A 27384-nucleotide genomic window follows, 5' to 3' on the forward strand; every position below is an offset into this window, starting at 1 on the left:
TAGGAAAAAATGATTCATGAAAGGGTTTTCAAGAACCCTTCTGGGAACTGCTTCCCAGAGAAGCAGTGGAAGTATTTGAAAGATGTGGAAGTATTTGAAAGATGTGAAGATGTGATGTTTACGACATGTTTGAGTGGTGCACTTGGCAGTGTTGGGTTTATGGTTAGACTTCATGTTCTTAAGGGTCTTTTCCAACATAAATTATTCTATGACTCCAAATACAATCAGGTTAAACTTTTCTTAAGTGTACAAGAGATGTCACAAGATTCATAATTTAAATGCTCCTCTGCAGATTACCTAATACACAACAAACTAGTCACTCTGATATTAAGAATTCAAAAGCTCATACTGATTTCAAACTTCACATCACTGAGACAATCATACTTTACATTTGCTCTAGGATGAGCAACGTTAACCTAACATTCCTGGACAGAAATTTTTCTGATAAAACCTACCTGAAGAATAGTTGTATCAGTAAGGAGCTGTATCTCAAGTAACTCTGACAAGCTGCTGACAATGTCACAAACTTTGTTGTACAACATCACGATAACTCTTTGCTTGTGGGTGGAACACTTGGCACGTTTTGCTTTTGAACTTAAAACACCACCTAGAGAACAAAAAAATATATTCATTAATGTTTTCAATGCTTCAAAGAGCAAATACTAGAAAGATGATTGTCCTCAAAAAGTGTCCCCAAAACAACTGCATGAATACAGCTTTGTAAAAGCAATTTAAAAAATTACTTAATAGCATCAAGTGGAAAGCAAGAATTTCACATAATATTAATTATTATATAGGTTCCAAGTTCTGGATCTGAGATTTTTAGAAAGGTTCTTGAAATTGGACACATTCATCTATAGGTATGAACATGGCAACAAAAGGCTAGAAGCTAAATAGTTTTCCTTGAAATAAATCATTATATACATGAAGATTATAACTATGAAATGATTTATTCCTACATGTAATAACACAAAAGCTCATCGTCAAAATTCTGAATACTTTCAATAATTTGGTTACATTGCCATTACTGCACTAACTCAAGATGCTATATGACTAAGTTCTTCAGATGGCACATTTCACTTTTTTTAATTCTACATTTCATCATTCTCAATCTAACATAATGCATTAATTCAGGATGCTGTATTTGGTATGGAAGAACTATCAGTATAAAAGTTACAATCTTATTCCAGGAAGTCATATAATTTACATCCTCATACAGTAGATTAAGTTTTCACAGCTTTTAACATGGGAAGATTTGTTAGCATACTAACCACCATGAGGATCCACTCTATACACAGGATCATACTGAGGATAGAGAGTGTTCTGCAAATGAAATTTTGTGTACTGAATAACTCTTTCTATTACATCCTCAATATATACAGCTTTAGGCATATTTGGTGATGTCATAATATTGATAGCAGTAAGACAAGCATCAGCAGATTTTGTCACTCTTTCCATAATAAGGTCTCTCCATAATCTCTCCTCATCTTCAGTGTCATTATTCTGTAACAGTAAAGAAAAACAGAAGAGTGTGAACAAGAGGTCAAATTTTTACTCTTACCAAGCAAAACTTAACATACACTCATGTAAAATATTGTATTTCCTTTCTGATACAAAAATAGTTTATTTTAAAAATCAAGTAATGCTTGTTTTACTAGCAACATGTTTGGAACATCTCCCTAAGTTACAGGTCTTCAACATCTCACTCTATGCTTCTGCTAGAACACAGAAAGCTTTCTGTGTCTCACTCAGAAGCATTATAAGGGAAGATTGCCACATCCTCTATTTAAGACCAGTACGTTAAGCAAAATCTAAATTCATTCATCTGGTGCTCTCTTCAGTGACACCAGTTGCTGCTTTGATCAATCTAATTTTCGCCACTAGAGGGAATTCTTACACAAAAAGACTGTCACAAGTCACATGAAATCTGGAAGTACACTACTTTCTCTGCTTCACAGGACAACCCATCTATTATCAATGGGTTTAAAACACATCAAATACATCGATTCAGATTTAACACAGGCTACAGAATCTCTGTATTACTGTGTTTGTAAAAGGTATAAAAGCAAACATAATGAGATTAATTGTGACCATCCAGCCCTACTTAAATATCATAGTAACATTATAGCAAAAACAGGCAGAATTTCTCACAGCTTCTCTAGTATAGATAGAGCTTCCAAAGAAAAAGTCTTTACTGCCTGCATGATGCCACAGTTAACACTGTTGGCTTTCCTTGTAAAAATAAGAGGTTGGTGAAACCATAACAACTTTTTCCTTTTGCAGTACAAGAATCTAAGCCAATATCACAGTTCATAATATACATGCTATACATAATTGTAAAATAAACAGAAATCTGCAAATCAGGAGGTCCCTGCAAATTTCTCACATAGTGGGGTTAAGTTGCTCCTTACACAATCAAGCCCTTAAAAAACCCTCAAGTTAATTTTGTTTCCCAAGTAATCTTGAAAATGAAAAGAATATTATAGCATCCTTTGCCTCTGAAAAACATTATTAACATGGAGGTGAGATATCTTCGCTACACTCTAAAAGTAGTAAGCTTACTCCTTAGCAGAGGCTTTCTTTGCCACAAGGATTGGAATAATTTTTAATAGTTTTACGAGACCCCCCCACAAACTAAAATATTAACCTTCCTGTTAATTTGATTTACATTAACAACTGTAACTTTGCAGTGTCAGAACAGATTTAAACAAAACACTTCCTCCTTAATGCTCAGGAGAAAGATACGATCCATATGAACACTACAGTACTTCCTTCATTATGTAGGGGATTTTATGGACACATAACAAAGAAATGTCCAAAGGTGCAAGTTACACCAGAATCACCATGAATGCTTCAGGATGAAACTATAATATCTAAAATGAAAAAAAAAAGAAAATTCAGTTGCTCCCAATACACCTGTAAGTTATCAGTAAAACATATTTAGTACTGAAAAAATATCATTAATTAAATTTTACTTCAAATATTAAAATTTGGCAAACATGTATGTTATATCAGATATCCCTTTCATACATTATATGTAGTATTTAAACCTATCACTAAATAGGACTCAAGTGATGAAAACTCTACATAATGTTGTGAAATTATGTAATTTGAAGCTCACATGGTTAAGTAAAGTAGAAAGCTTTGATCCATCTTGAATGTTCTTCTCCAAAATATTCAGGACTTTCACTGTTTTATCTGTTGAGAGCTAAAACAAGAAAAGAAACATGTCAAACAACTGCAGGAACATAAAGGCTTCCAAATTGCTGAAAAGAATACCAAGGCATGACAGCAAACATTTATAACATGAATCACTTAAACTGTAAGCAATTTGACATAAGGAGAATGCTGATACTAAAACTCCAATATGTAAAATATATTCTAGGATTGCAATTAAACTGCATTTTCAACCAGCAAAATCCATGGAAATAGATTTTTAAATTGTCATTAATATTGTATACATGTTGTATACAATTTTCTTTCTAGAAGCCTATCAAATCCAAGTATGAACTATGAATTCTAACTGACCATATGGAGCTTTATTAGGAGAAAATGCATACTGCATGAGCAAGCAGATATAAATTACCTGATACTTGAGTGCTAATAAAAAGGAAACGTATTCTTAATGTTAACTTAAAATAAGTAGCATGTTGAAAAAAGTAACTCAAACTCACTGACCTTCTGTAGAATTATGATTAAATAATTTGCAGAATATGCTAAACTCAAGGAGAGCCAGTTTCTCTCATCTAGATACTACTACTCACCTTTGGAAGCAACAAAATCCTGATTTTATTTATATATGTATGTATGTATTTATGTGTGTGTGAAAAATACAGAGTAGAGGTTATGGGTGAGAACTGTTAGGAAAGAGAAAAACTCATGCCACTAATATACTATAAAGAAAGGCAGGGAGATTGAAAGAAAGTCCAGAAAGAATATCTAAAGTTTAAAGAAGTTTGGAATAGTCCAGAGTGACTATTATAGTAAGTGGGAGCAGGCAAAGAGTTTAACATAAAACTGTCCAAAGTCATGAGTCCCAGGAAGATAAAAGAATTCAAGAACACTGTTTCTAGAGGTATGACTTCAACAAGTTTGAAGCAATGAAAGTCCCCTTAACTGATGGGGGAAGAGTATGGCAAAGAGACTCAGGCACACAGAGTGACTCTTGGAGAGATGAAGGAAGAATGCAACTCTGTTGCTGGTTGGACACCATACATCTACATTGCACTGATGACATATATCAGAAAAGGTGGATTTTTTTACTTTGCCAGCAGGTTCTGCTTTACTGTGGTTGCTCAAAAACAGCTGTAAGGAGCAAAGCCTAGAGGTTGATGTGCTTTTGTGAAAGCAGGTTAATTGTTTTAGATTTCACTGCTCAGGCACATGTATTACATATTGGTATATAGTCAACACTGACACAGAGGAGGACCTTTCAAATGGACCTTCCAACAAAAGTGTCTCAGCTTCAGAAAGAGTAATAGTTAGGATGTGGTAACTTTTTAAGCACTTCAGCTAAGTGAGACGAAGCTCAAGTGTTCTTCAGGTGTGCATACCCCAAGAAAACCCGAAGAGGGTGGCATGTTAATCAGCATTTTAGTTCAAAAAAAAGGTAGACTATGAAGATGTACCTTGTCCATAATCCCCATTGCCTTGATTTTTGCAGATTCGCTACCCAACTCATTAAGCTGATGTTTTCCCAGTAGCAATTCCTGTGGAATCTCATCATCATCACCTTTTAAAGGAAAAAAAAAAAAAGGTATAAAATTAGCAATCATATTTCTAATTAAACTTTAAGGGAAACAGTATTGTACATCCAATATGAAAAAGCCAGCTGAAGAAAAAGAACTGATTGTCCACATAGGCAGTATCTAATGGTTCCAAATAGTTAGCATCTAACAATAAATACAACTTCTGGTTGTGTTGAAACAATGACTAGTCATTAAATATGACTGGTACTGAAACATCCTTTAAGAGCCTAACAAGAGGCACCAAAAATTTTTAATATAGCAAAACTCATTTATTGCAGCTCTTGTGCCACCACTCTCAATTCAGTAAAACAAATATAAAACTATTGTAGCCCTGAAGTTTAAATCTGGGCAAGAGTAACAGAGGAAAACCATATGAAATTAAACACCTTGAGATACACTCTCTTCCAACTGTATTTACCCTTAGAAAAGAATCACGTTGCCAGACACAGAAAGATGCAATGACTTCACTTTTAAATCCAAGGTTGCATACACTATGGTTTTAAAAACTATAGTGATTTATTTACTATGTCCCTCTCCTTGTTCTAATCCTGTGTCAAAGATGGTAGAAAAAAAACCTAATGAACACTCCATTATCCATTACAATAGAAAGTCACCCTCGTCAACGTGGACTACTTCCTCAGACACTTATGCAAAGTAGGCTGTTTTTCCACTGAAATTGATAAGGAACACATGGTGATTCCATATCTCAGCTATAAATGCCAAAGGACTCTGCTGCCTGAATTGAATAACCAAAATCTTTTGGGTCAAATTTCTCTGCTGTTGAAATTTGAAAGGTAAAGGCCAGCACTCCAGGTGGAAGCCATATAAATCCAGTATACCCTAACAAGGGGCATGTAATTAAATCACCAAGAAGTAGCCTCAAGTATTTAGATACAATTTTTTATGCTTCTTGTGTTTCTAATTGGAGAAAGCATTTTGAAAATTTCTGACGTTATTACCAAAAGCTGTAAAATCCATGTCTTCCAGATTTTCCAAAATATTCTCTATTGAAGCAGTAAACCTTTTGAATGTTGAAGAATCCATCATTTCTGTTGAAAAAAGAAATTAATAAATAATTATTTTAAATACAAAGCAGAAACTACGAATTGTGGAAAAGAAATCTTCTACAATTACCTTCAGGTGTAAGTTTAGGTTCATAAGCTTTCCTCTTCTTTTGTTTTTCTTTTTTCTTCATTTTTCTAGCCACTAATTAAGAGAAAGAAGAGTGAGGCAAATACTTTCTCAAAAAATTAAATAAAGGATTCTTTAAATTTCTTACAATTGTATTCAATACGGCATGTAATTATGTTTATTTTTAAATGTTTAAGATATCCATTAAAAATGTGCTAGTATTATGGAATAAAATTAATTTTTTTAAGTGATCAGTTACCCTCACTGAGGCTAGGGGGAGAAGAATAATCATCCATATCAGAGTCATCGGGACTGCGATTACGGTAACGACCACTGCCAGAAATCCTCCTTCCTTCATGGTAGTGACCACTCCTCCTGTGGTCACCAGAACTTCTTCTGTCATGTTCTTCATACTCCCAAGCTTCATCTCTATCCTTTTTGTGTCTTTTACGAGAAGCTAGAAATGAAATGTGTTTTCATTTTAAGTACAAAACTTTCAATAGCTCAAAATTGAACATTTTTAAACATTTCTTGGATGTGTAGATGTGTTGCTTAGGGACATGGTTTAATGGTGGACCTGGCAGCATTAGTTGTAGTGTTGGACTTCATAGCCTTAAAGGTCTTTTCCAACCTAAATGATTCTATGATTTGCAAGTTAAAACACTCTTGTATAGTAGCTCAGTAAATCAAGCAAACACTCTAAAACTACTAAATGTAATTCTGCTTTGGATTATTCTAACTTTTTTTTTCCAATGAAGCTGGCAAAGACACTAGAAAACATAAAATAAAATAAAATATACAGGGCATCTGTCCTTTTAACCAAAGTAAGGGAAGTGGAACAAACCAAAATAAGTTTCATCCTTTTACGAGAGAACATTCGTTATCAAAACTCTGACTCTTTCTGGATGTTCGTGTTCCAAGTCAGTGATTGCTTTGCCCATCTGACATACCAGGTACCAATAAGACTTTGCAATATATTTCCTTTAAGATATTCTGTTTTGCCAAACAATTAAAATTTTGTCTTGTATACATTGCAGGAAATTCATGTAAAGGAGAAAACTGGAGTCACAATTCCACAGAAGGTTATTGTAACTACTTTTCAGGAAGGACCAAAAAGCCCAGTAAAAGTGAACGTTGAAGAAGCTGGGATAAATATTCTATACAGCTATTCAGTGGAAATAATGAACCTCTCCCCACTCTGAGACGATAACTCTGCAATGGACCCTAGAGGACTCCCTCTATGTAATACAAATATGTAATACAAAACTCTTGCACAGAGGTGGTCCAAGTAATTTAAGGTAATAACTCAGTTCAGGTTTAGAGCTGTGCTGCTTCTGGATCAGACTTCCTTCTGGAGAAGCAGAGTCATGTTCTTGCTGCTGGAGCTACCACCACTGTTGAAATGGTTGAGAGAGTTAACTGTGATGGAAGTAATGTAGGGCCATCTTGGACCACTCTGTGGGTAGGAAATTGGCTGGATGGTCACACTCCAAGAGTTGCGGTCAATGGCTCAGCATCCAGGTGGAGACCAGTGACAAATGGTGTTCCTCAGGGCCAGCACTGTTTAAATCTTTGTTGGTGACATGGACAGTGGCACAGAAGGCACCTTCAGCAGGTTTGCTGGTGACACTAAGCTGTGTGGTGCAGTCAACACGCTGGAGGGAAGGGATGCCACCCAGAGGGACCGGACAGGTTTCGGAGGTGGGGCTGTGCGATCCTTGTGAAGTTCAACAAAGCCAAGTGCAAGGTCCTGAATATCAGTCAGGGCAATCCCAAGTACAAACACAGGCTGGGTAGAAAATAGATTGATGGCAGCTCTGAAAAGCTGAATGAAAAGTTGGACATAGGCTAATAAAGTGCATTTACACCTCAAAAGGCCAGCTGCATCCTGGGCTGCATCCAAACCAGTGGCCAGCAGTTCAAAGGAGGTGACCTTGCCCCTCTACTCTGCTCTTGTGAGACCCCACTGGATCACTCTAGGGCCCCCAACATAAGGAGGACATGGATCTATTGGAGCGGGTCCATGAAAACGGCCATAAAGATGATCCTGGGGCTGGAGCATCTCTGCTGTGAAGACTGGTTGAGAGCTGGGGTTCTGCAGCCTGGAGAAGAAAAGGTTCTGGGGACATGTCCACTTCATGCACATGAAGTGATACAACAAGGGGTTAAATGTTTAAACTTCAAGAGAGTAAGTTAAGATTAAATGGTAGGAAGAAATTTTTAGTGTGAGGGTGGTGAAGGCACTGGCACAGGTTGCCTAGAGGAGTTGTGGATGCTCCATCACTGGAAGTGTCAAGGCTGGAAAGACCCTTGAGCAACCTGGTCTAGTGTGGCATCCCTGCCCATGGCAGGGGGGTTAGGATTAGATGATCTTTAAGGCCACTTCCAACCCAAACCATTTTGTAATACCTAGAGTAAATGTTTATGGGAGAGTAAACATTTATGAAAGTTTATGGGAAAAGGCTTTACACAATGAAACTATTCTGTGGAGGCAGATGAAACCTGTCTCCACAGTTTACAAATCATCTGTAACACTTTAAGCTCTGTGGGATAAATTCTTACCCCAGATACATCTCCATGAGAAAAGTAACTTCCAATATTGTTTTCTGGCAGAATTTTAGATTGACCAGTTTATAGATGCTGCATGGCAAAACAGAATGTGCTACAACTCTGCTGGCTCTACAAGACAAATGACATGAACATGGGAACAGCAATTCACACTTACTGCTCTACAAAATTTATTTTGAAGTCGCTTAAATTCACTGCAAATCTAAGTTTTAATAACATTTCAAGAGTTAATATGGGGTTTATACATAAATAAATACTATTTGGAATATAAACATCCAATTTACTTCCAAATGCTGCCAAAAGTCCAGTTTTAGGCAATCAGAATCATTCAGAAACATGTATTGGTAACAACACAAATTTATCCAGTGTACTTGTCACAAATCTTTCACTGTCTTGATCATTTTGTCTTGTTTTAAATTTAATTCAGTTCTAGAGTTTTCTTTAAATAATATTATAACTTATTTTTAAGCCAGATGTACTCACTGAATTGTTTAAAATGATGGCCAGATCTCCTGAGTGGATATTATGAAACTAGAATCCCTTAAAGCATGTAATTACTGTGAAAGTTTTCCTTAACTTGTTTTACTTTATATTTAAGACTTTCAAAAGCCACTATGGCTACTATGTAGATTTAAGTATCTGAAATTCTTGACAATTCTCTCCATTCCCAACCAACTTAAATAATTTTCCTTAATTGATTAATTTCTTTAAATCCTCCGTTCCAGATTATTAACACCATAAACAGGTGAAATGATACGGTAAACAGAGAACATCAATCCTGAATGAAGCAACTCATCATTAATCCTTTCCCATAATCCTGATTGATCACAATTTACCTCAAGATGTCACACTCACAGACAAAGCAGCATTATTCAGTTATAATTAAAAGGGAAAACAAACCAACAAAAGGACATTCTTTTCAGCTTCTTTGATAAAGATCAGAGGTAGGAATATTATAATTTTAACATGCATGTGTGCATAATCACTGTGTATCTGTTGGATGAGAACCCGAAATGTATTAAAAAGAGGAAGAAATAAATCTTTCCCTTTTGGACTTTAAGAAATACTAAAAAACCAAAACACTTAATGAACTTACAAAAGTTCATTATGATGTTTCTATAAACAGAGGTGCAAAGCATCTAAAGTTGGGAAAAAATCATTATGCACAAGATTCCTTTGCAGGTGAACAGTCACAGGCACTTCTTCTGTAGCCCTGCACCATTACAGAGCTAAGACATTAACTCAGAATTAACTGATTCCCTCTGTTGTAACAGTTTATTTTCAGTGCTGGTTAAGTGTACGACCATAGAGACAAACTGACTGTACTCTTATTAACAAGTAGGAATTGCCTTTCTAACTTAGAGGTAAATAATTTTTTTGATTTAGGAACTTTACGTGATTGCACAGCAAAATTCTAACAAGAAGCTTCCTCTCTTTCTTTGAAAACAGTTAATTCAAGAATAGTATCATTAGCATAATGGTATTTTGAGAACCCATCAAAAGCAACTCTAGTTTTTCAAGCAATATGACAGGGAAATACTAGAAGAAATATTTAAAGAAACTTCTGTGTTGTAAGAGTCTCAATTTATCATGTCAGAAAAATTCAAGACAGGATCCTTCACTTTTTGCATCAATAAAACTAAGAATAATTTAAAAATTTATATCTAGGCAGCGGCTTCCAATAAAGTAATCATGAAAATAAATTTAACAACTGCTTCTCATCTTGAGTGACAAACGGAAATCAAGTAACTTTTCTTTAAAAAGAAAAACAAAGGTTCTTGGTCAAATAGTTGTCAGGACAGCAAACTTGTTTTATTTGCTTCACAGCAAATATGTTTTAGGATAGCCAACTTAAACAAAAATGTTTATCTTTTTCTAAAAACAAAATATTAGCTTTCTTTAGCTTAAGGAACAGAATGATGTACTACTTACATTCAAAAGCTTCTTCACTGTCATTGTCTTCATCAGAACTGATTTCAGCATATTTTGGTTTCTCATTAACTGTGCTACGTTTGCGCTTGTTCATTTTCACACGTTCACAAAGTGGCATGGTGGATTCAATTTCTGCCAGGAGCTCAGGAGGCAACTCCTTTAACACTGACTGATCTATGCTACCTATTAGTGGAAAGTAAGAAGAGCAAATGTGAACCTGAAGACAAAAAAGAGGGCCCAACACTACAATCCTTTCTGAGGAACCACTTACAGGATATCCATTAACAATATCACAGTACCTGGATGTATTTGACAGACCTTTTTAAAGTTGCACTTATTGTTCAAAGTACAGTTAGAAATTAACACAATAAATTGCATACACATTTCCTTAAAAAAAGAAATATTATGAGATATACAAAACAAATTCACACTGCTGAATTATCTTTGTAAAATTATATTCCTGCTCTACTTCCACAAAGCTTAGCCTTTTTTCAGTTCATCTTCTGAATTTAACAGGTTTTCTAACAGTGTAAGTAAATTATGGATTCTTAGTGCCTCATTAACATTTCTGTTTATTCTCATTCAAATTAATTAGTTTACACAAGAAAGTAATATTCCCTTTTCCAGTAAGGAAGGACAATCTGGTAAAACCTTTGGGGTCTTACCCCTAAATACAGGCCAAACCATTGATTACCCAACCTCCGCCTCAGATTTTTTCTTACCTCCTACTGGTAGTTTTATGACGTAACACAAATTTTTGGTTGATTTTGTCACAAAACAAAGTTGAATTTTTTTATTTAATACAGACAAACAGCTAGCTGAATCACACATCAGGTTTCTTTTCCACAGTGGTAAACAGGTAGACAACCTCACAACATTCTCATCACATTTTGAAACTAAGAATAGACCCCTATGCAGTCTGAGTGAAGGAGATTTGCAGTCAAAATTCTTCCAACTGACGCAAGGAAACCAAATTAATTCAAAGATATTTCTTGGGGATTTGTTTATTTCATGTCTTATCTTTATTTATTAAAGAATCTATTGCACAGATTTGAAGATTATCAGGCTACACTCTTGATCTTTTTCCAGCAACAGAACAAACATAAGCCATGAGTGCCTCTCTTTCCATGCCAAGGCATTCTCATATTATTTTAGGAAGGGAATCACCTGCCAATTGTCACACATACACACTCCTCCCAGAAAAACATCTTCTGGATGATAATACACTTTTACATTGCATTCACTACATCATCACCCTAACTTTGTAGAATTTATTCCATTTTCACACTACTATCCTAACTTCTCATGCACGAATGGTCTTTGTATGTTTTTCTTTCTCTCTTTAAAACATCTTTAATTGGAATTAAATGAGCTTAAATATGAGATTCCAGAATCAAAATTTTTAAAGAAGTTTCATATATTACTATTTTCACATATATCTACAGCCACAAAAACTTCTTAGAAGCAACAAAATCAATGATTAGAGAATTATTTTAATGTAATTGTCAAAAATATTCAGCAAGTCATCTCCTCTAAGTGCATTTAAAAACCCCACAATTTAACTTCAAATACTGGGGGTTTTGAAGTGAGGTGGGGAAACATATACTAAATAAAATGATAGCAAAAGTTGTCCCTGCTTCCTTCATGCTGTGGTCACGTATCTGTATGTGTTAAGTGGCCATCCTTATATAATCATCATGTGCCAAAGCTACCTAAATTCTCAATATTGCTTTCAAAAATATTAGAGAACATGTCATAGTCTGGTTGACCGTGTTTCTGTGACATGTTAATCTCTGTGGGCTGGGCACTTGACTTCAGACAGGCAGAAGTATGCCAGCATGGGCAGATCACGTCCTCTGTGTAGCAGCAGCTGACTAGATGACAGCCAGGTCTAATCTGGATGCTGCACAGCTGTGCACCTGAGCAGAGGTGCCCCCACACTTTGAATGCCTGCACAGTGCCTGAAGAGCTTCACATATACAAGTTTTAAGACAATTTCCACAGGTGAAATAGATAAAGAGCCCTAGATCCTGGTTTTGTAATATGTATATTCAATTTTATGCCATTGGTAATTTAATTAAAATCAACAGGACTACACACATAGCACAAAGTCTACAGTAAATCTGGCTAAGCAAAAACATTGCAAAAGACAGCTACAAGTAAAAGAGTAAAAGTTGCATTAAATCCCCAAACTGCAAACAAAACTCACAGGTTACTCTCCTGCCTCCTAGGAATATCTGTTCTTGCTTTCTTTCCCTACTGATTCTTTGTTTTGTACTCAACATTTAAATATAAATAAATTATCACAGTGTTCATTACACATTAAGTATTTGTAAAAATAATTTTATTTCCATCTCAGAAGTTCCAAGTTTTTATGTTCTCCAGTGCTAAATTCAACTAATGCTTGAATTGCACTCTGTCATGCTACAGATATTTCAGATGGTAGTATAAGCTTACCCCTTTTTTTGCTATGAAAGAAGTAAAGCTTACTTTATTCAAGTAAGGAACAGCAGAAAAGAGAACAAATAGAATTATTATGAAGTTCTCTATAAGCTATCACTAAAGGGTTTTTTTCTGTCACAATGTTCCCTGGACTAAATGTGTCAAATGCCCAGTTTCCTTAGCTGCTGAGGATTGTAAATAACCAAATCTATAGAGTTTTACTCATGCAGTACAAAGGTGTTAAGCATGACTGCACATTCATGTACAATTCTAATATACATGGAAAAGGACTTATCCTTTTTGAAGAAATTCAGGAATATTCTGTACTTTGGGACAAGTCATGAGTTTGTTAATACTTATTTTCCTGTATTATTTTATGTTACCTCAAGTCAGTGCAACCCAAAAGTCACTGGAAACATCTTACTAAATTCCTTCTATGATACCTCCTTATGTTGTAATGAAGGTACTGTTTATTTGTTCAGAGGAATAAAGAAATCCTTAAAAGAATCCAGATCATTGTAAGCATCCGGTTACATGGCAACAAGCATTAGGTTATAAAATCCATGCTAATGCCTTTTCAGTTTATGGGAGACTTTTCTAAAACAACTAAAAGAATATGCAACACAAGCTTCTTTGAAATCTACAAAACCATGTATGATCATTTTCATACATACACTCTGCTTGCTGGAGAACAACAAGTTCTTGGTTTTGTTTCATTGCCATTAAAAAAAAGTTCCTTAGAGAAGATCTTCAGAGAATCATAGAGTCATAGAATATGGTGAGTTGGAAGGGACCCACAAGGATCATTGAGTCCTACTCCTGGCCCTGCACAGGACACCTCAACAATCCCACCATGTGCCTGAAAGCATTGTCCAAATGCTTCTTGAATTCTGCCAGGCTCGGTGCTGTGACCACTTCTCCGGGGAGCCTGTTCCAGTGCCCAACCACCCTCTGGGCAAATAACCTTTTCCTGATATCCAACCTAAACCTCCCCTGACACAACTTCAGGCCATTCCCCTGTGTTCTGTCACTGGCCACCACAGAGAAGGGATCAATGCCTGCCCCTCCTCTTCCTCTCACAAGGAAATCATAGACTGCAATGAGGTCTCCCCTCAGTCTCCTCTTCTCCAGGCTGAACAGACCAAGTGCCCTCAGCCACTCCTCATATGGCTTCCCCTCCAGATCCTTCACCATCCTTGCTGCCCTCCTTTGGACATTCTCTAAGAGTTTAATGTCATTTTTATATTGTGGTGCCCAAAACTACAAACAGGACTTGAGGTGAAGTTGCCCCAGTGCAGAGCAGAGCAGGACAATCCCCTCCCTCAACCAGATGCTGATGATGGGCCTGATACCTCTCAGGACATGTCTGGCCTTCCTGGCTGCCAGGGCACTGCTGACTTGTGTTCAATTTGCTGTCAACCAGGACCCCCAGGTCCCTTTCCACAGTGCTGCTCTCCAGCCTCTTACTCCCTAATCTATACACACAAGCAGGGTTGCTCCATTCCAGGAGCAGAATCTAGCACTTGCCCTTGGTAAACTTCATATGGTTGACGATTGCCCATCTCTGATTTTTTGAGATCTCCCTGCAGGGTATCTCTGCTCTTGAGGGAGTCAACAGCTTCTCCCAATTTAGTGTTGTCGGCAAGACAATTCAAGAATCTTCATCTTCTACTGAATGTCCACTAATCCTCAAAATAAAGTGTTTTCTTACCAAGCAGTTCTTTACAATAGAGTTAGAGATCAGCCAGAGAACCTAAGCTAAAAAGGAATTAGTCTGTAAGCCTCCTCCCATATTCTATTACAGTCTGTGAAGCTTTTCAAAGTGTTTTGCTTGTGTAGTAGAAAGATTTCTATAAATATCTAGAGGATGTAGTATTCCCCTTCTCCATAAAAGGCTTAAAACATTAATGGAAAAGCACAGTTCAGTATTGTTTTCTGTAGCTTCATGTTTGTAGAACAGTTTTAACTTTAGCTAATATGTATGCATATCTAATACTTAGAGGGATCACTTTGCCTTGAATTTGCAAGTCAAATAGCTCTTCCTGATGCAGGCAGATCATCCTTCAAGAGATGTTAAACATCAAAAAAAGGTAACATCCTTATGTACTTTTACTGGACCCATTCAATATGGACAGCACAAGTATTTTTTGAAACAACAATTGGTGAGTTCATATTAGTTTCACCTTCTTGATATAAGAACTTCCAACAAGCAGCTATGGAAAAGGGGATGATTCTTGCTAGTGCTTAAGCAGAGAGGCTGTTCTTGTCACCAATAACACAAATAACACCAATAAATTCTGTTACTTTCTTAATAATGATTTCTCTTTGCTTTCCTAACTATGGAAAATAGTAGAGTATAGGTCTTGGTACTATTTCCTATGAACTAACAAGCAATCAAGATTCAAAAATACACATAGAATTCTAAACTGGATTGCTAAGAGACATTTAATACAGTGGAAACATAAATATTATAGTTCCTATTTTTGTGCGCTAATAGTTTGTAATAAGCAAAACAGCATTTAATGTGATTTCATATTTGTAATCTCTCTCTCTCTCTATAAAATACATCTTGTATTTTAAAATGCAACATTTTCCAGCTATGAAGACATTATATGAAAACACATAAGGGTCTAGGAGGAAAACAGTGCCACCTGTTTGGGGTAAGAATATGAATACTTACTTCACGTTTCTCAGCGTTTAGAAACTGAAGTTTAACCACTCCTCATTTTCTTGAACTTTTACATTAATGAACTGGCTCACATCTTTAATTGAACATTAAAAATAAACTTCTAACTACTGCTGTTCAGTGTTGCCCTTTTCTTGCTCCTTTTTAGTCACAGAAGACATTACTTGCTACGGGACTTTTTTTATTTTGCTGATGACTAGTATATCCAGTCTTGCTCTAATTCCATAGAGGCCAAGATCACCTTCCTTATTTGATAAAAAATATTCCACCCTTTCGTAATAAATGCTTACAGTCTAACTTTCCTGCCATGTCAGGCATATACTAAGGAGGGAAAGAAGTTTCTTTCTGGATTAGCTCAAACAACCTTCAAAGTCTGTGCTACATGAAATAAAATACACTCTTACTCCATAATAAGAGTGCTGCCTTCTTACTGAATAGCCATGCCACAGTAACTATAACAGCACAGACTCACAGTTTAAATCTACTGCAAATACTCATGTAGATACGGTTGTATTTTAGATAAACATTTGAAAGAAAAAAGGTGAAATGGAAGTACTTGCTATGCTATAAAGCTGTTTGGAAAATAAACACCTTTCCAAAATAGCTAAGTACTGTTATAGTACAGTACTTAGGCACTGAAATGCAAACATCCACGTGACTGAAGAATAACCTGCTGGTTAAAGCTGAAGATTTTTGGTTCTTTCTCAACGGTGCAAATTTAATGATATCCTTTCCACCAAGTTCTCTCTTTAAATGCTCTACTATGTTCTTTACATGGTGCACTGAGTCCTTGGTGATCAGACCCCATCAGCTTCACACTTCCCCAAACAATTTTGTGCCCTGAACAGTTTCAAGAACAGAAGTGGAAACACAGGGAAATCTCAAGCATTTTCTCAGGGGAATTTACATTGTGAGGAAGGTACATCTGCTCATAAAACAAAAGTTCCCCTTTTATCTTAGCACCGTATCATCAGCTAAAAAACACATTATCAAATGAGTATTGGTGAAAATAAATTGAGTAGTGCATTTATGCCAATGGTTTTCCTTTTTCTTCTCCTCTTCACTGCCATACACCTTATGGAAGGATATAGAGATACCCCCTATAAACAGGATATAACCCTCTACTAAGTGCCTTACCCTCACTTTTTTACTACATTCATGAAGGGATAACTCGTGAGCTCACCTCACACACACTCATGTCAGAAAAGGGGTGGGAGACAGATGCCCTCACCACCACCCAAGGGGCTGCACCCACGGGATTCTCTGCTGCAATGAATTTAGTAGGATGGAGAAAAATACTGTCAGGGAGAAGTATGTCCCACATTCTACTGAACCTTCTTGAACATATCTCAAAATAATTTTTCCTCATCTGCCCCAATACTTGCAAAAAGGAAAGGCTCCCAGCCTTAAACAAAATAAGAGGGTTTGACTCCTTGCTTTAATCCCATCCTTAGCTCTGGCCTAGAATGGGACCCTGACAGGCTGTTCAGAGAAGAATTTGGACGCAGCAACAGAATAATTCTGTGATACAACAGAGATCATCGTTAACCACAGCTAAGCAGCATAGGTTCAAAAAGAATTTTACAATAGTACAAAATACTCTCAGAAGAAAGAAGCATCTGAAGGAGTGAAAAGATTTCCAAAGAGAACCCTGAAAGATCCAGGCGGAAAGCAGGGAATATACCCAACACACACTCTCCCAAAATGCCAAGAGAACTCACGTTTACACTGGCATCAATGATGTCCTCAAGCTATTTGACTGTGGTAGCAACTATAGCCACAAATTATTTGTTCCTTATTACTATTCACTATAGAAATCGACAAAAGGAGGCTAGAGCAGTTCGGTTTTGCAAGATGCTTTACAAAAAATAAAGCAGTACTTAGAAAAAAAGGAGTAAGATTGGCAATTAAAGTAAATGCTATGCTGCACAAACTTACTTCTATGAATCAGTGTCAGGGGGTTGCTTTTGGGTTTTGCTGTCATTGCATTTGAGCATATGCATTGAAATTTAGGCCAACTCAATTTATTGTATTAAGTTGGGGAGTTTTGTACAGTTACAAAATGCAATTTTCTGTTAATATTCTTCTATTAAAACTCCTTCCACTACTTGAAGGGAGCTTGTAAAAGAAAAAAAAGAAAAAGAAAAAAAAAAGGAAAAAAAAAAAGATGGAGGATGACACTTTACATGCGCAGATACTGATAGGACAAGGGGTAATTGTTTTAAACCAAAATAAGAGATTTAGGTTAGATGTTAGGATGAAGTTCTTTACTGTGACAGTGGTGAGGCACTGGAACAAGTTGCCCAGAAAAGTTGTGGCTGCCCCATCCCTGAAAATGTTCAAGGCCTGTTAGGATGAGACCCTGACAAACCTCATCTCATGGAAGGTGTCCCTATCCATGGCAGGGTTTTGGAACAATATGATCTTTAGGGTCCTTTCCAACCTAAACCATTCTACGACTCCAGGATGATTAATGTTTGGGATCTGAAATTTATGACTGAAGTATTTTCCCAGTCATGTATTTCAATCAATTTAAAAACTGAGCCATAAGCAAACTTAGCCTAAGAAAAGAGACCTCAGTTAAATAAAATCAAGTTCCTCCTCAGATTTTTTCTTCTCATAAAAGAAAAAATTCTGTAAAAGGAATTTAATACTATCAAGACCTTTACAGGGAAAAAGCAAGCAAATCCAGTTATTTACATCTCACCTGTGAGTTATAGGCACATCAAGAAGACCTGGTTTTTGCCTCACAATATCATGGAAACATTCTCAGCCCCTGTCACTGAAAATATCATGTGAAGCTACTTGTTGTGCTTCTTCAAGGTAACTTAATTACACAAGCAATGACAACAAAAGATTGCTGATGTCTTAGCTTTAACTGCAAAAAAATAATGGCAAAATTCCTCAGAAGTTAATGAAACAGTACATGTATTTAAGGAAAAGTTATTCAGTGCAAACATTCACTAACTTGAAGAACAAAAAAATGTTTAATCCTTTTCTGTTTGTTGGTAATGTTCCCATGGAGCAAAAATAAATTCCAAATTTTAAGAAAATATTTCTTACACAATTTTCTTACACAAAAAATTTTCTTACACAAAGAAAGTCACCTAAAACAGCTGTCACAGAGCAACAGAAAACTTAATTTACCAGAAGCAAATGTGAGGCTCTCCTCTATTTGCATTTGGTCAAATTTACCCTTTGTTCAAAAGAAAATTCAACCCAAAACTTTCAAGCACATATCCCTGTACATTAGCCAAGATTAACAAGCACATTTAGATCCTTAGATACATGAACAGGTCTGTGTTGGGTATTGTAATTGACATCAGACAAATTGCTGGCCCACATTTTTACATATTGCAATGCACTGTTGCAAAAACTATGCAAAATAGCCTTAGCTATTCCCAGAAGCAAGAGGAACCCAAATAAGTATCCCCATCCATAAACCAAAGGCAGTTTCAGACTTTCAAGAAATTGTTCTGACAAATTACGTAACAAATGTGTATCCTTTACATGTGCCAAAGTAATTTTTCAAAAATGAACTAACTAAAACATGCAGTCCTAAATCTCAAACAGACAAAGCACTCTTAAATCTGCAAACATCTGGAATCATACTTCACATGAATCAAAGTGCAATGAAATTAGTGGGTTTGGTCAGGTTTATTGATGCCACTAAGAATGCAACGTGACACATTCAAAGTTCATTCTTACTATCCAGAGAAAACTTAAGACTAACTGAAGGAGCAAGAATCAAATTCTTTACCTTAGTGGTAAAGTCTAAAGCAGGAAAGAATTAGGAAAGCAGCCACCAGGCAAAGCCTGGTGTTGACAGTGTCACCTATATTACCAGTAACAGATCAACACAAGAAATTAGCCCAGTGTGTAACGGCTGAATTCCTGCTGTGTACCAATACCAGTTTATCCAACATGCACTTTGGAAAAACTAGCACTGGAAATGAAGGCTCCAGAGTGTATGTACAATGCCCATACAAATCCCAGCTTCTTTCTGGGATGGGATGGACACACCATACCTTAAAATTCCCTGCAAGTAGGAACAAACCACTCTCGTGAAAAGCATGTTAGAGAAATGAGATCTTCCTAAATATGTTACATACAGTTTAGCCTTGGTTTTTATCTAAACAATGCCTCGGATACTTTTCAAACCGTGAACCTTTTATTCCAGTAAGGAAAAACAAATAATCAGGGCTAAATGAACAAACAGTATATTAAAATGGATCCTTTGCAAACCCAACATATCTTGAAATACTTCTAATGGGAAACAGATCAGTCAGTTCCTCTTCTAGACTAGTTAAGACGAGAGGAGGTAGTCCCTAATATCTCAGAAAAGAGAAAAAAACAGGAAGACTCTAGAATTCTTACAAAAGTCATAGTTGCTTTTCTACAATTACAATTTAATTTGAATTTGAAGAAGGTTTAAAGATTTGAGCTGAGAAGAATCATAATAAACATCCTGCTGTAGAGGTTGAAATACATTATTTTTTCTTCTGAAACATAGTATATTTTTCTGCAGAACTTCAGAGAAAGTTATTGCCTGCTTGATCCACATGGTGGTGCATGCACATGCAAGATGGTCAGCAGGTATTAGCCTGGCCTTGACACATGCAAATGCAATTGCTACCAGGAACTCCAAAAAAGTGATTTCAAATTCAGATTCATGGAATTGTGTATTTTCACAATTCTAATCTTTACAAAACCATAACCTGTGGTAAAAAAACTGAGTTCCAGTCTTCTCCTTCCCAATGGAAATATGTTTTTACTCCAGTTAATTCCCTGCAGCCCCACTGATTTCAGTGTTTCTGTTTCAGCATTAAGAAACTGTTATTTTGGAAATGAATTTGAGTGAACCCTAAAATTTAATGTGTTAACATCCATAAGCCAATTTTGTCCTTATAGAAATCCTATACATGGAGGATTTAAACAATCTTTAAAAGCGATACTCCCTTTCTGCTCCCAGTTTTCATCTGTCCTATAAAGTATTCTTAAGTAGTTCTGCTCTGCTAACTACAAGTCCATGAAAGGTATCACAAGTTCACTCAAACAAGCCCACACAACCTCAGTACAGCTTTTCATCCTGAAAGACTCTTGTAATTACTACTAAAAGACAGTCATCTAATTGATTGCTGTGTTTCACAAGTGAGACTATTTCCTGCCAGAACTCCAAGGTGGACCATCATATTATACAAATGTTAAATTATAGTTACTATATGTTCTGAAAAAGTTACTTGGAATTAAAACCAACCAAACAAACAACCCCCAAACCAACAAACCACATAGGCACAGAATACAGGAAAAATCCATAAGCATAGTTTTAATGACATGAAGACAATTATTCAGTAAAATTTTTAGCTGATCCTGTAAAGAGTACGTATGAAGAGCACCTTTGAAGAAATGGTAAATCTTCACTTAAATTTCAGATCACAGCAGCAGAGAACACAGTATATTTAGGAAGACTTGCAGTGAGCAATAAAATCCTACGTTTTCAGTTCTATGTTGTACAGATAACGAAATCCTGTAACAATCTACACAATGGAGGAGTAACATTCAGATCAGAATTTCTTTGTTTTTTTCTTAAAAAGCTGAACACTTTTTTGAGGTAATACTGGAAGACTCAAAAGGTGCTTCTTTTGGAAAGACAATCCTTCAAATATATTATAAACCTGCTCAGACATCTCCTTACACAGTTACAGTTTCTCTCATTACTCATATGTGTTCCATACTTTAACAAAGGAAAATTTGTCTTGTTCAGAATGCAGTAACCGTGAAACTGTTACCAGCTCCCATCCCAACACAGCTGATCAGCACAGCTCTAAAAAGCAGCAGAGAAGGTATTCGCTGAAGCTCTGAAAAGAAAGGATAGCAAACATGACCTCCTCATTGCAGGCAAAAAGTCGAAGGGAAAAGTTTCATGGATCCCACAACAACACATATTTGCATTAAAACCAAGATAAAAGGCATTCACAGATGTTAAATCAGACGAAAAAATGTTCATTCCGACCTGGACAAAACAGGCCACAAGACTTCACCATAAGACCCCTTAACAAAAATACTATGAAAAAATTTCCATAACTTTCCTCTGAGATAGAGTGAATCTTTCAGAAAAATGCTCAAAAGTCAGGAGAAAAAGAGAGAAAAAGGTCACTTCTTCCTTTTAAATGACAAAAAGGATTGTGGGGTTGATTCAATATTAACAATCACATACTATGGCTATCCCTCCCATTCGTAACTTGACAAAATTTCAAACATCTCTATAAAATTTGGTGAGAGTGCTACTTTGTCTTTTTGGAGTACAATGCAAGGCTTATCCCCATGTACAAATAAAGGTATGATTTTCAAATCTAAAATTTACTGAAACAATGCAAAAAGTTGTATAGACTTTCAGTTTGCAAAGAATTAATTGTATCTTAAAACAAGACAATTTTACTGAGTTTTATAATGTATGAGAATTACTCCCTTAAGACAGAACGACTCTCTAAATGGTGTTTTGAACTAGCTGAACAATCCTACATTAAACTGGATTTCAGATAAATCACAGCAATGATGTTGTACATGACAAAGTCATGAGAAGACGTTTTCTTGGGGAAGGGATGGATGAGAAAGCAAAAAAGAAAGGACAAGAAACACAAGGGAAGTGAAATAAGATAAAGTAAAATATACTAAGCTACATGGAATAAGAGGCATGTGAGAAGTGGAATAATGATGCTAAAAGGCAACACTAGAAAAGAATTGCTACAATCTAGTAAGTAATACAGGATGAACTAAAAGAAGGTTTATGAAAATTACATTTCCTAGTGTATTAAAAAGTTTATAAGTAAAAACGGCACTGACTAGAACTGTGACCACGATTTCTCTCAATCGGAGTAAGGACATTGTGGCAATGGCATTAATATTTCTGTATCAGTCAGCTGTTGACAAAAAGACTTTGGCTTATGAAGAGATATCTTTATAAATTATGTACCTTTTCAAAAACTGGAGTTCACTTGGTTATTTAGCATAACATATCCTAGAAAAGTGAGTTACTAGGAAGTTAAAATACAGAACTGAACATACACATGAAAAATCTGCAGTTCAAAGACACTTTCTCCAAAATCTGCCCGCTGAACACTCAGAAGAAGTTGATTTGTAAGATAAAACCAGTTACACTATTATCCTTTCCATGAAACTTGTTTCTAGTATCATTGTAAGAACCTTATTCTGAATACAACAGCAAAAAGACACATCAGATTCAAACAACTTTTCCCCTGGAAAATATGTCCTAAGTTATTTGACACTGCAAGAAATAGATGACTTCGGAAAGCAAAATAAAATGCAGAAAAACATTGCAGAGAAGTTATAAACCTGACTTTAAAATTAATGCATTGGTCATGAGTGATAGCTGCTAGAATTACACAAGAAGTCATTAAAACCTTTACACATCACTAAAACATTCTCTCTATATATAATACATATAATACAGACTACTGAAAAAAAAGTAATTCAGAAACATTTCCGAAAGCCACTGATTTTCTGCACATAGAATTGTGTGAATTCAAAGTCTATCCTATTGAGACTAGAGCTGAGTTCCATCAGAAAGTTTTTAGCATTCTCTATCAAGAACACAAAAAGGTTTCATCTGGAATCCTCTGATTAAACTGACAACAAAGATGTCATAATTTTATGACCAACTCCAGATCCCTATTATCAGAAATGGAAATTTGAACCTCAAAAAGGGACAGAGATAATATTTGTATTTCCAGGATAAAGAGAAATCCCTAACAAGGAGGCTAATATTTTACAAATAAGTAATACATGTAATGAATTATCAAGTCATTAAAAGTTAATATAAACAGATTAGTAGATAGAAAACAGGCATAGCACAATAAATGCATTATACAGACAACACCTCTGTATAGGTGCACACGAAATCGTTATAGATTCACAAAGATGATTTCTACATCATTTCTTACCAGATCAGCTATGTAAGAAAATGTTTTAATCTTGAATTCATGATATACCTGGAAATGCATTCATAAATCATCCCGAATTCAGCTTTAAATTTCTCATCTAGTATTTGGTTTGTCTATTTTGAGACACGACAACTCTACAAAAATAACTATATGAAAAATATAAATTCTTTAAATGTTAAAAATTTAAAAAAAGGAAACCTGACCAGTTAGCAACATTTATTTCACAATGTGATCTATTTCAGTCTGAAACAAAAGAAGCCAAAATTAAAGTACCAAGAAGAAAAGCGATCTTATTTTAAAAGTGTTAAATTTGCAGAAGAGACAATCAGCCAAATATCAAACCTACAAAGTACTCTGAATTATTTCCTATCCATATTATTAATTTGCAAATGCCAGCCAATTGTTTGGCTTTCTTCTTTCTGCATATAGTGGATCCTAGAGACAACGATGCCTGAATTTTCTTACACACAGAATGTTTTTGTAAGTTTACTCTCAGTGGTCCCAAGTATAGAAACTCCTCAGTGAATTTGTATTTAAAGGTTAAAGGCAAATGGGACTTTGCAACTATGTTCTTATGGCATCACATCAAAACATGCCTTGGAAACACCCATTTCACTTCAAACCAAAAACATGAAAGAATCTTAGGGCTTGCATATACAGTATTTCCCACCACTCCAGCTACACTGTTTAGTTAGAACAGTGCCAGTCCCTCATACAGACACACTTAAGCCGGTTAAAATTGAACACAGAGCAGTTACATTTCAGTGGATAAATTACAAGGTTAAATTATTGCAGCTGAAATACAGCTTAAGACCATTTAAGTGTTGCCACGTTAGGAACTTTGAAGTAAACAAATCATTTCAGGTAGATGTGTAGCAAGATTTCCAATGACAAGTCCTTAGATTAGTTTTACTTTATTCCCCAAAATCGCCATATAAGCAAGCATATAAACTAACTATTAAATGCTTGCATTTAATTTCTAATAAGAGAAGTAGAAAATCTACAAGAACACAAGTGAAAAAGATATAATGCAATTAATATTAAAGAATTCTTACCTTTATTCGATTTGGATGACTTGTTCTTGTTAGGTTTAAAACAAGAGCCCCTTGATTTATCTTCTCTGTCCTTAATAAATTTCTGCACATCATCCAAAGAAAGTTTTTGAAGGACAACTACAGGTTTAGCTCCTTTATTTAGATCTTCAACTAGCCCAATCTTCTCTACTTTGTCCTTCTGTTCACCTCTAAATTCAGTTTTCCTTGACTCCTGAGTAACATTGCCATCTTTGTCACGCTTGATTTTTGGAATGACAAAATGTTTCAGTGCACCGGATCTTCCCCCTAACAAATAACTGGGAAACTCTGCTTTATTGTCACCATGTGCTTTATTACTATCTACTTTACTCTTATTGCCATCTGTCCTTCGTTCATCCTTGCTGTTGGGTGACTTAAAACCAGGTTTATCAGGTCTTGATTTACTAGAATCTCCTTTACCTTCCTGTTTAATACGAGGGCTGTCAGGTCTTGATTTCTGATCCCCAGAAGCAAACCTTTCCCTTGATTCACCAGATTCATGTCTATATTTCCTTTCAAATTTCTCAGGTTTTGAACCATCAGATTTAATACCATGTTTAGAATCATGTTCATTTTTATTTGAGGATCTCAAATATTCAGGCCTTCTAATCTTGGATGGATCTCCTCTGTATCTCTCTGAGTCACCCCTGTCCTCAGATCTTTGTTTAAGGCTATCATGGTCACGCCTTGGTGTATCAGAAACCGAACGTCCGTCAGGCCTTTGTTTTGTTGGATCAGATCTACTTTCAGGTTTTACCCTTGAAGGATCAGACTTCATATCTAGTTTGTGCCTAGATATTTCAATTTTCTTGTCTGACAGTGGTTTATTGGAGTCTCTCCTATTATCATGTCTGTGTTTTGGTGTTTCGGGCCTCCCCTCACTCTTCTGTTTCGGTGTTTCAGGTCTGCATTCACTCTTCTGTTTTGGTGTCTCTGGCCTCTGTCGAATCTCCTGTTTGCCATTATTTTGTTTTCCCTCATTTTGTTTCATCTCCATTTGTCTGCTCTCATTTTGTTTTGCTTCTGTCTGTCTGTTCTCATTTTGTTTCACTTCCATTTGTCTGCTTTCATGCTTACTTTCATGTTTCACTTCTAACTGTTTGCTCTCGTTGTGTTTACTTTCCAACCGTCTGCCCTCATTTTGCTGAAATTCCATTTGTCTGTTTTCATTTTGCTGGATATCTGCCTTTTGACCTTCAAAATCTGATTTTTTCCTAAAAATTTCTGGATGGTTTTCAGGTTTAAATTTAAGAACTCCAACAGGGTCTTCTTGGGGAACAGACACAAACCCATCATTATACTGCTTAATTTCTTCAGGTTTTTTGATGGCGTCCAAATCCTGAGTTACTGTTGCCTGAGAGTCTGCTCTTCCTGCTTGCTGTAGATCAATACTAACCATCAAGGCAGGCCTTGCCCCATTTCCTGCAGAACCTGTCTCCTGAGAAGCTGCTCTGTTTCCTCCAGTAGCACCTCCAGCCTCTGGTGGTTTGTTTTCTTGTTTTCGCTTCTTCAGAGGCTTATCTGCAAGTTAAAAGAGAAAAAAAATCACAAATTACATGTAAAGACTGACAATGTCCAGGCAAGAATGTCTATGCCCCTCCACTCCCACCAATGAATCCTCCTCAGTATGTATATGCACACACACCAAAATCCACAGAATTTAAAAGCAAGAATGGGACTTCTCTAGCTAATACGTTTTAATATATATTCAGACTATCATTCATTGTCAGTCTACCACAGATGCCAATTAATCATTAAAAAAACCTACCCTCAAAACATAGAAAGTCAAAGACCTTGTGTAATTCCCAAAAGAACCATCTAATAAAACAGCTGCAACACATAAAGACCCCAAAAAAACCCACAACAACAACCACTGAAAAAAAAAAAACAAACTACTCAATTACACTGAAACAAAAGTTTGAAAAGACAAAGTAAGCATACACCTCCAAAACTACTTTTTCAGGAATACTACTATAACATATTATCTTCTGCAGATGCAACATGCTTCATCATATATATACTAAGCAAGGATCTGCAATGATTAAGACACAGGCTTTCCCTCCTTGGTTCAGTGCATCAGTTGGACTTCACACATATTTTAGCCAGGGAACACACAAACAGTGAACAAAACTGATGAAGTAACTCCACCACTCCATGCTTCTCTCTGAAGCAAAGCAGTATATCAAGGGTTGGAGTCTATAGCTGAGCACATACAAATTAGGTGGGGGGCCACTACACACTGAAAAAGTTGCGTGTTTTCTCTTTGAAATCATAACGCTTTTCATAGATGAAGTAAAAAGTTCAGTGATAATTTTCTGTCAAAAGTCTGACTCTGCAACAAGCCTTTCAGTTTACACTAAGAAATCGTTAGGAGCAGAACACAGAAAAATAAAGTGAGCCAATAACACACACTGTAATTTGGTAGAATTCATGGAAAGGAGAAGCACGTGGAAGTATCCAAAAGAGGGTATTCTACTCAACCGACATGGAACTCTAAACTAAAATTAATTTCTGCTATCAAAACTAAAAGCCCTACCTGCACAAAGGCTTATATTCTCATTTATCAACAATCACTCTGTAATTTGTCCAAAAATACTACTACTTCGGTAATCAGGGAATATTATTTTAAGGCTAAGGAATGATTAAACGTAGATCTATTGTCAAAATGCCTAGACCACAAATACAACACACGAAAAACAACATATTTTGTGCCTAGATTTGTGGTGCCTTATCACCAGATGCAATGAGCCAGTTCTCTTTTTCAGAGTAGGAAAATGAATGGCAAGGAGGACGCAATTAAGAAATAGGGAAATAAATGCCAATTAAAAAAACCCACGTACTCC

At 36.0% G+C, this 27384-nt stretch overlaps 1 protein-coding gene across 4 annotated transcripts in view; it reads right to left on the reverse strand.

Moving 5' to 3' along the window:
• The window catches only part of NIPBL (NIPBL cohesin loading factor), a 147955-nt gene that overhangs the window by 32501 nt on the left and 88070 nt on the right, over positions 1 to 27384 (reverse strand). For all 4 annotated transcript variants that reach the window (XR_007630401.1, XR_007630402.1, XM_050328330.1 and 1 more), the window contains exons 9-17: positions 24524 to 26062; positions 10380 to 10562; positions 6139 to 6336; positions 5883 to 5954; positions 5708 to 5797; positions 4629 to 4732; positions 3122 to 3208; positions 1272 to 1503; positions 456 to 607 (exon numbers count right to left, since the gene is read on the reverse strand). Coding sequence is in view for 2 of the 4 variants with exons in the window: in XM_050328330.1 (XP_050184287.1) it covers positions 456 to 607; positions 1272 to 1503; positions 3122 to 3208; positions 4629 to 4732; positions 5708 to 5797; positions 5883 to 5954; positions 6139 to 6336; positions 10380 to 10562; positions 24524 to 26062 (2657 nt within the window). In the remaining 2 variants the exon portion in view is untranslated. The remainder of the gene's footprint in view (positions 1 to 455; positions 608 to 1271; positions 1504 to 3121; positions 3209 to 4628; positions 4733 to 5707; positions 5798 to 5882; positions 5955 to 6138; positions 6337 to 10379; positions 10563 to 24523; positions 26063 to 27384) is intronic.

The sequence above is a fragment of the Myiozetetes cayanensis genome, unplaced genomic scaffold (genome assembly GCF_022539395.1).
Source record: "Myiozetetes cayanensis isolate MyiCay16 unplaced genomic scaffold, myiCay2020 scf4, whole genome shotgun sequence".
Taxonomy (NCBI): domain Eukaryota; kingdom Metazoa; phylum Chordata; class Aves; order Passeriformes; family Tyrannidae; genus Myiozetetes; species Myiozetetes cayanensis.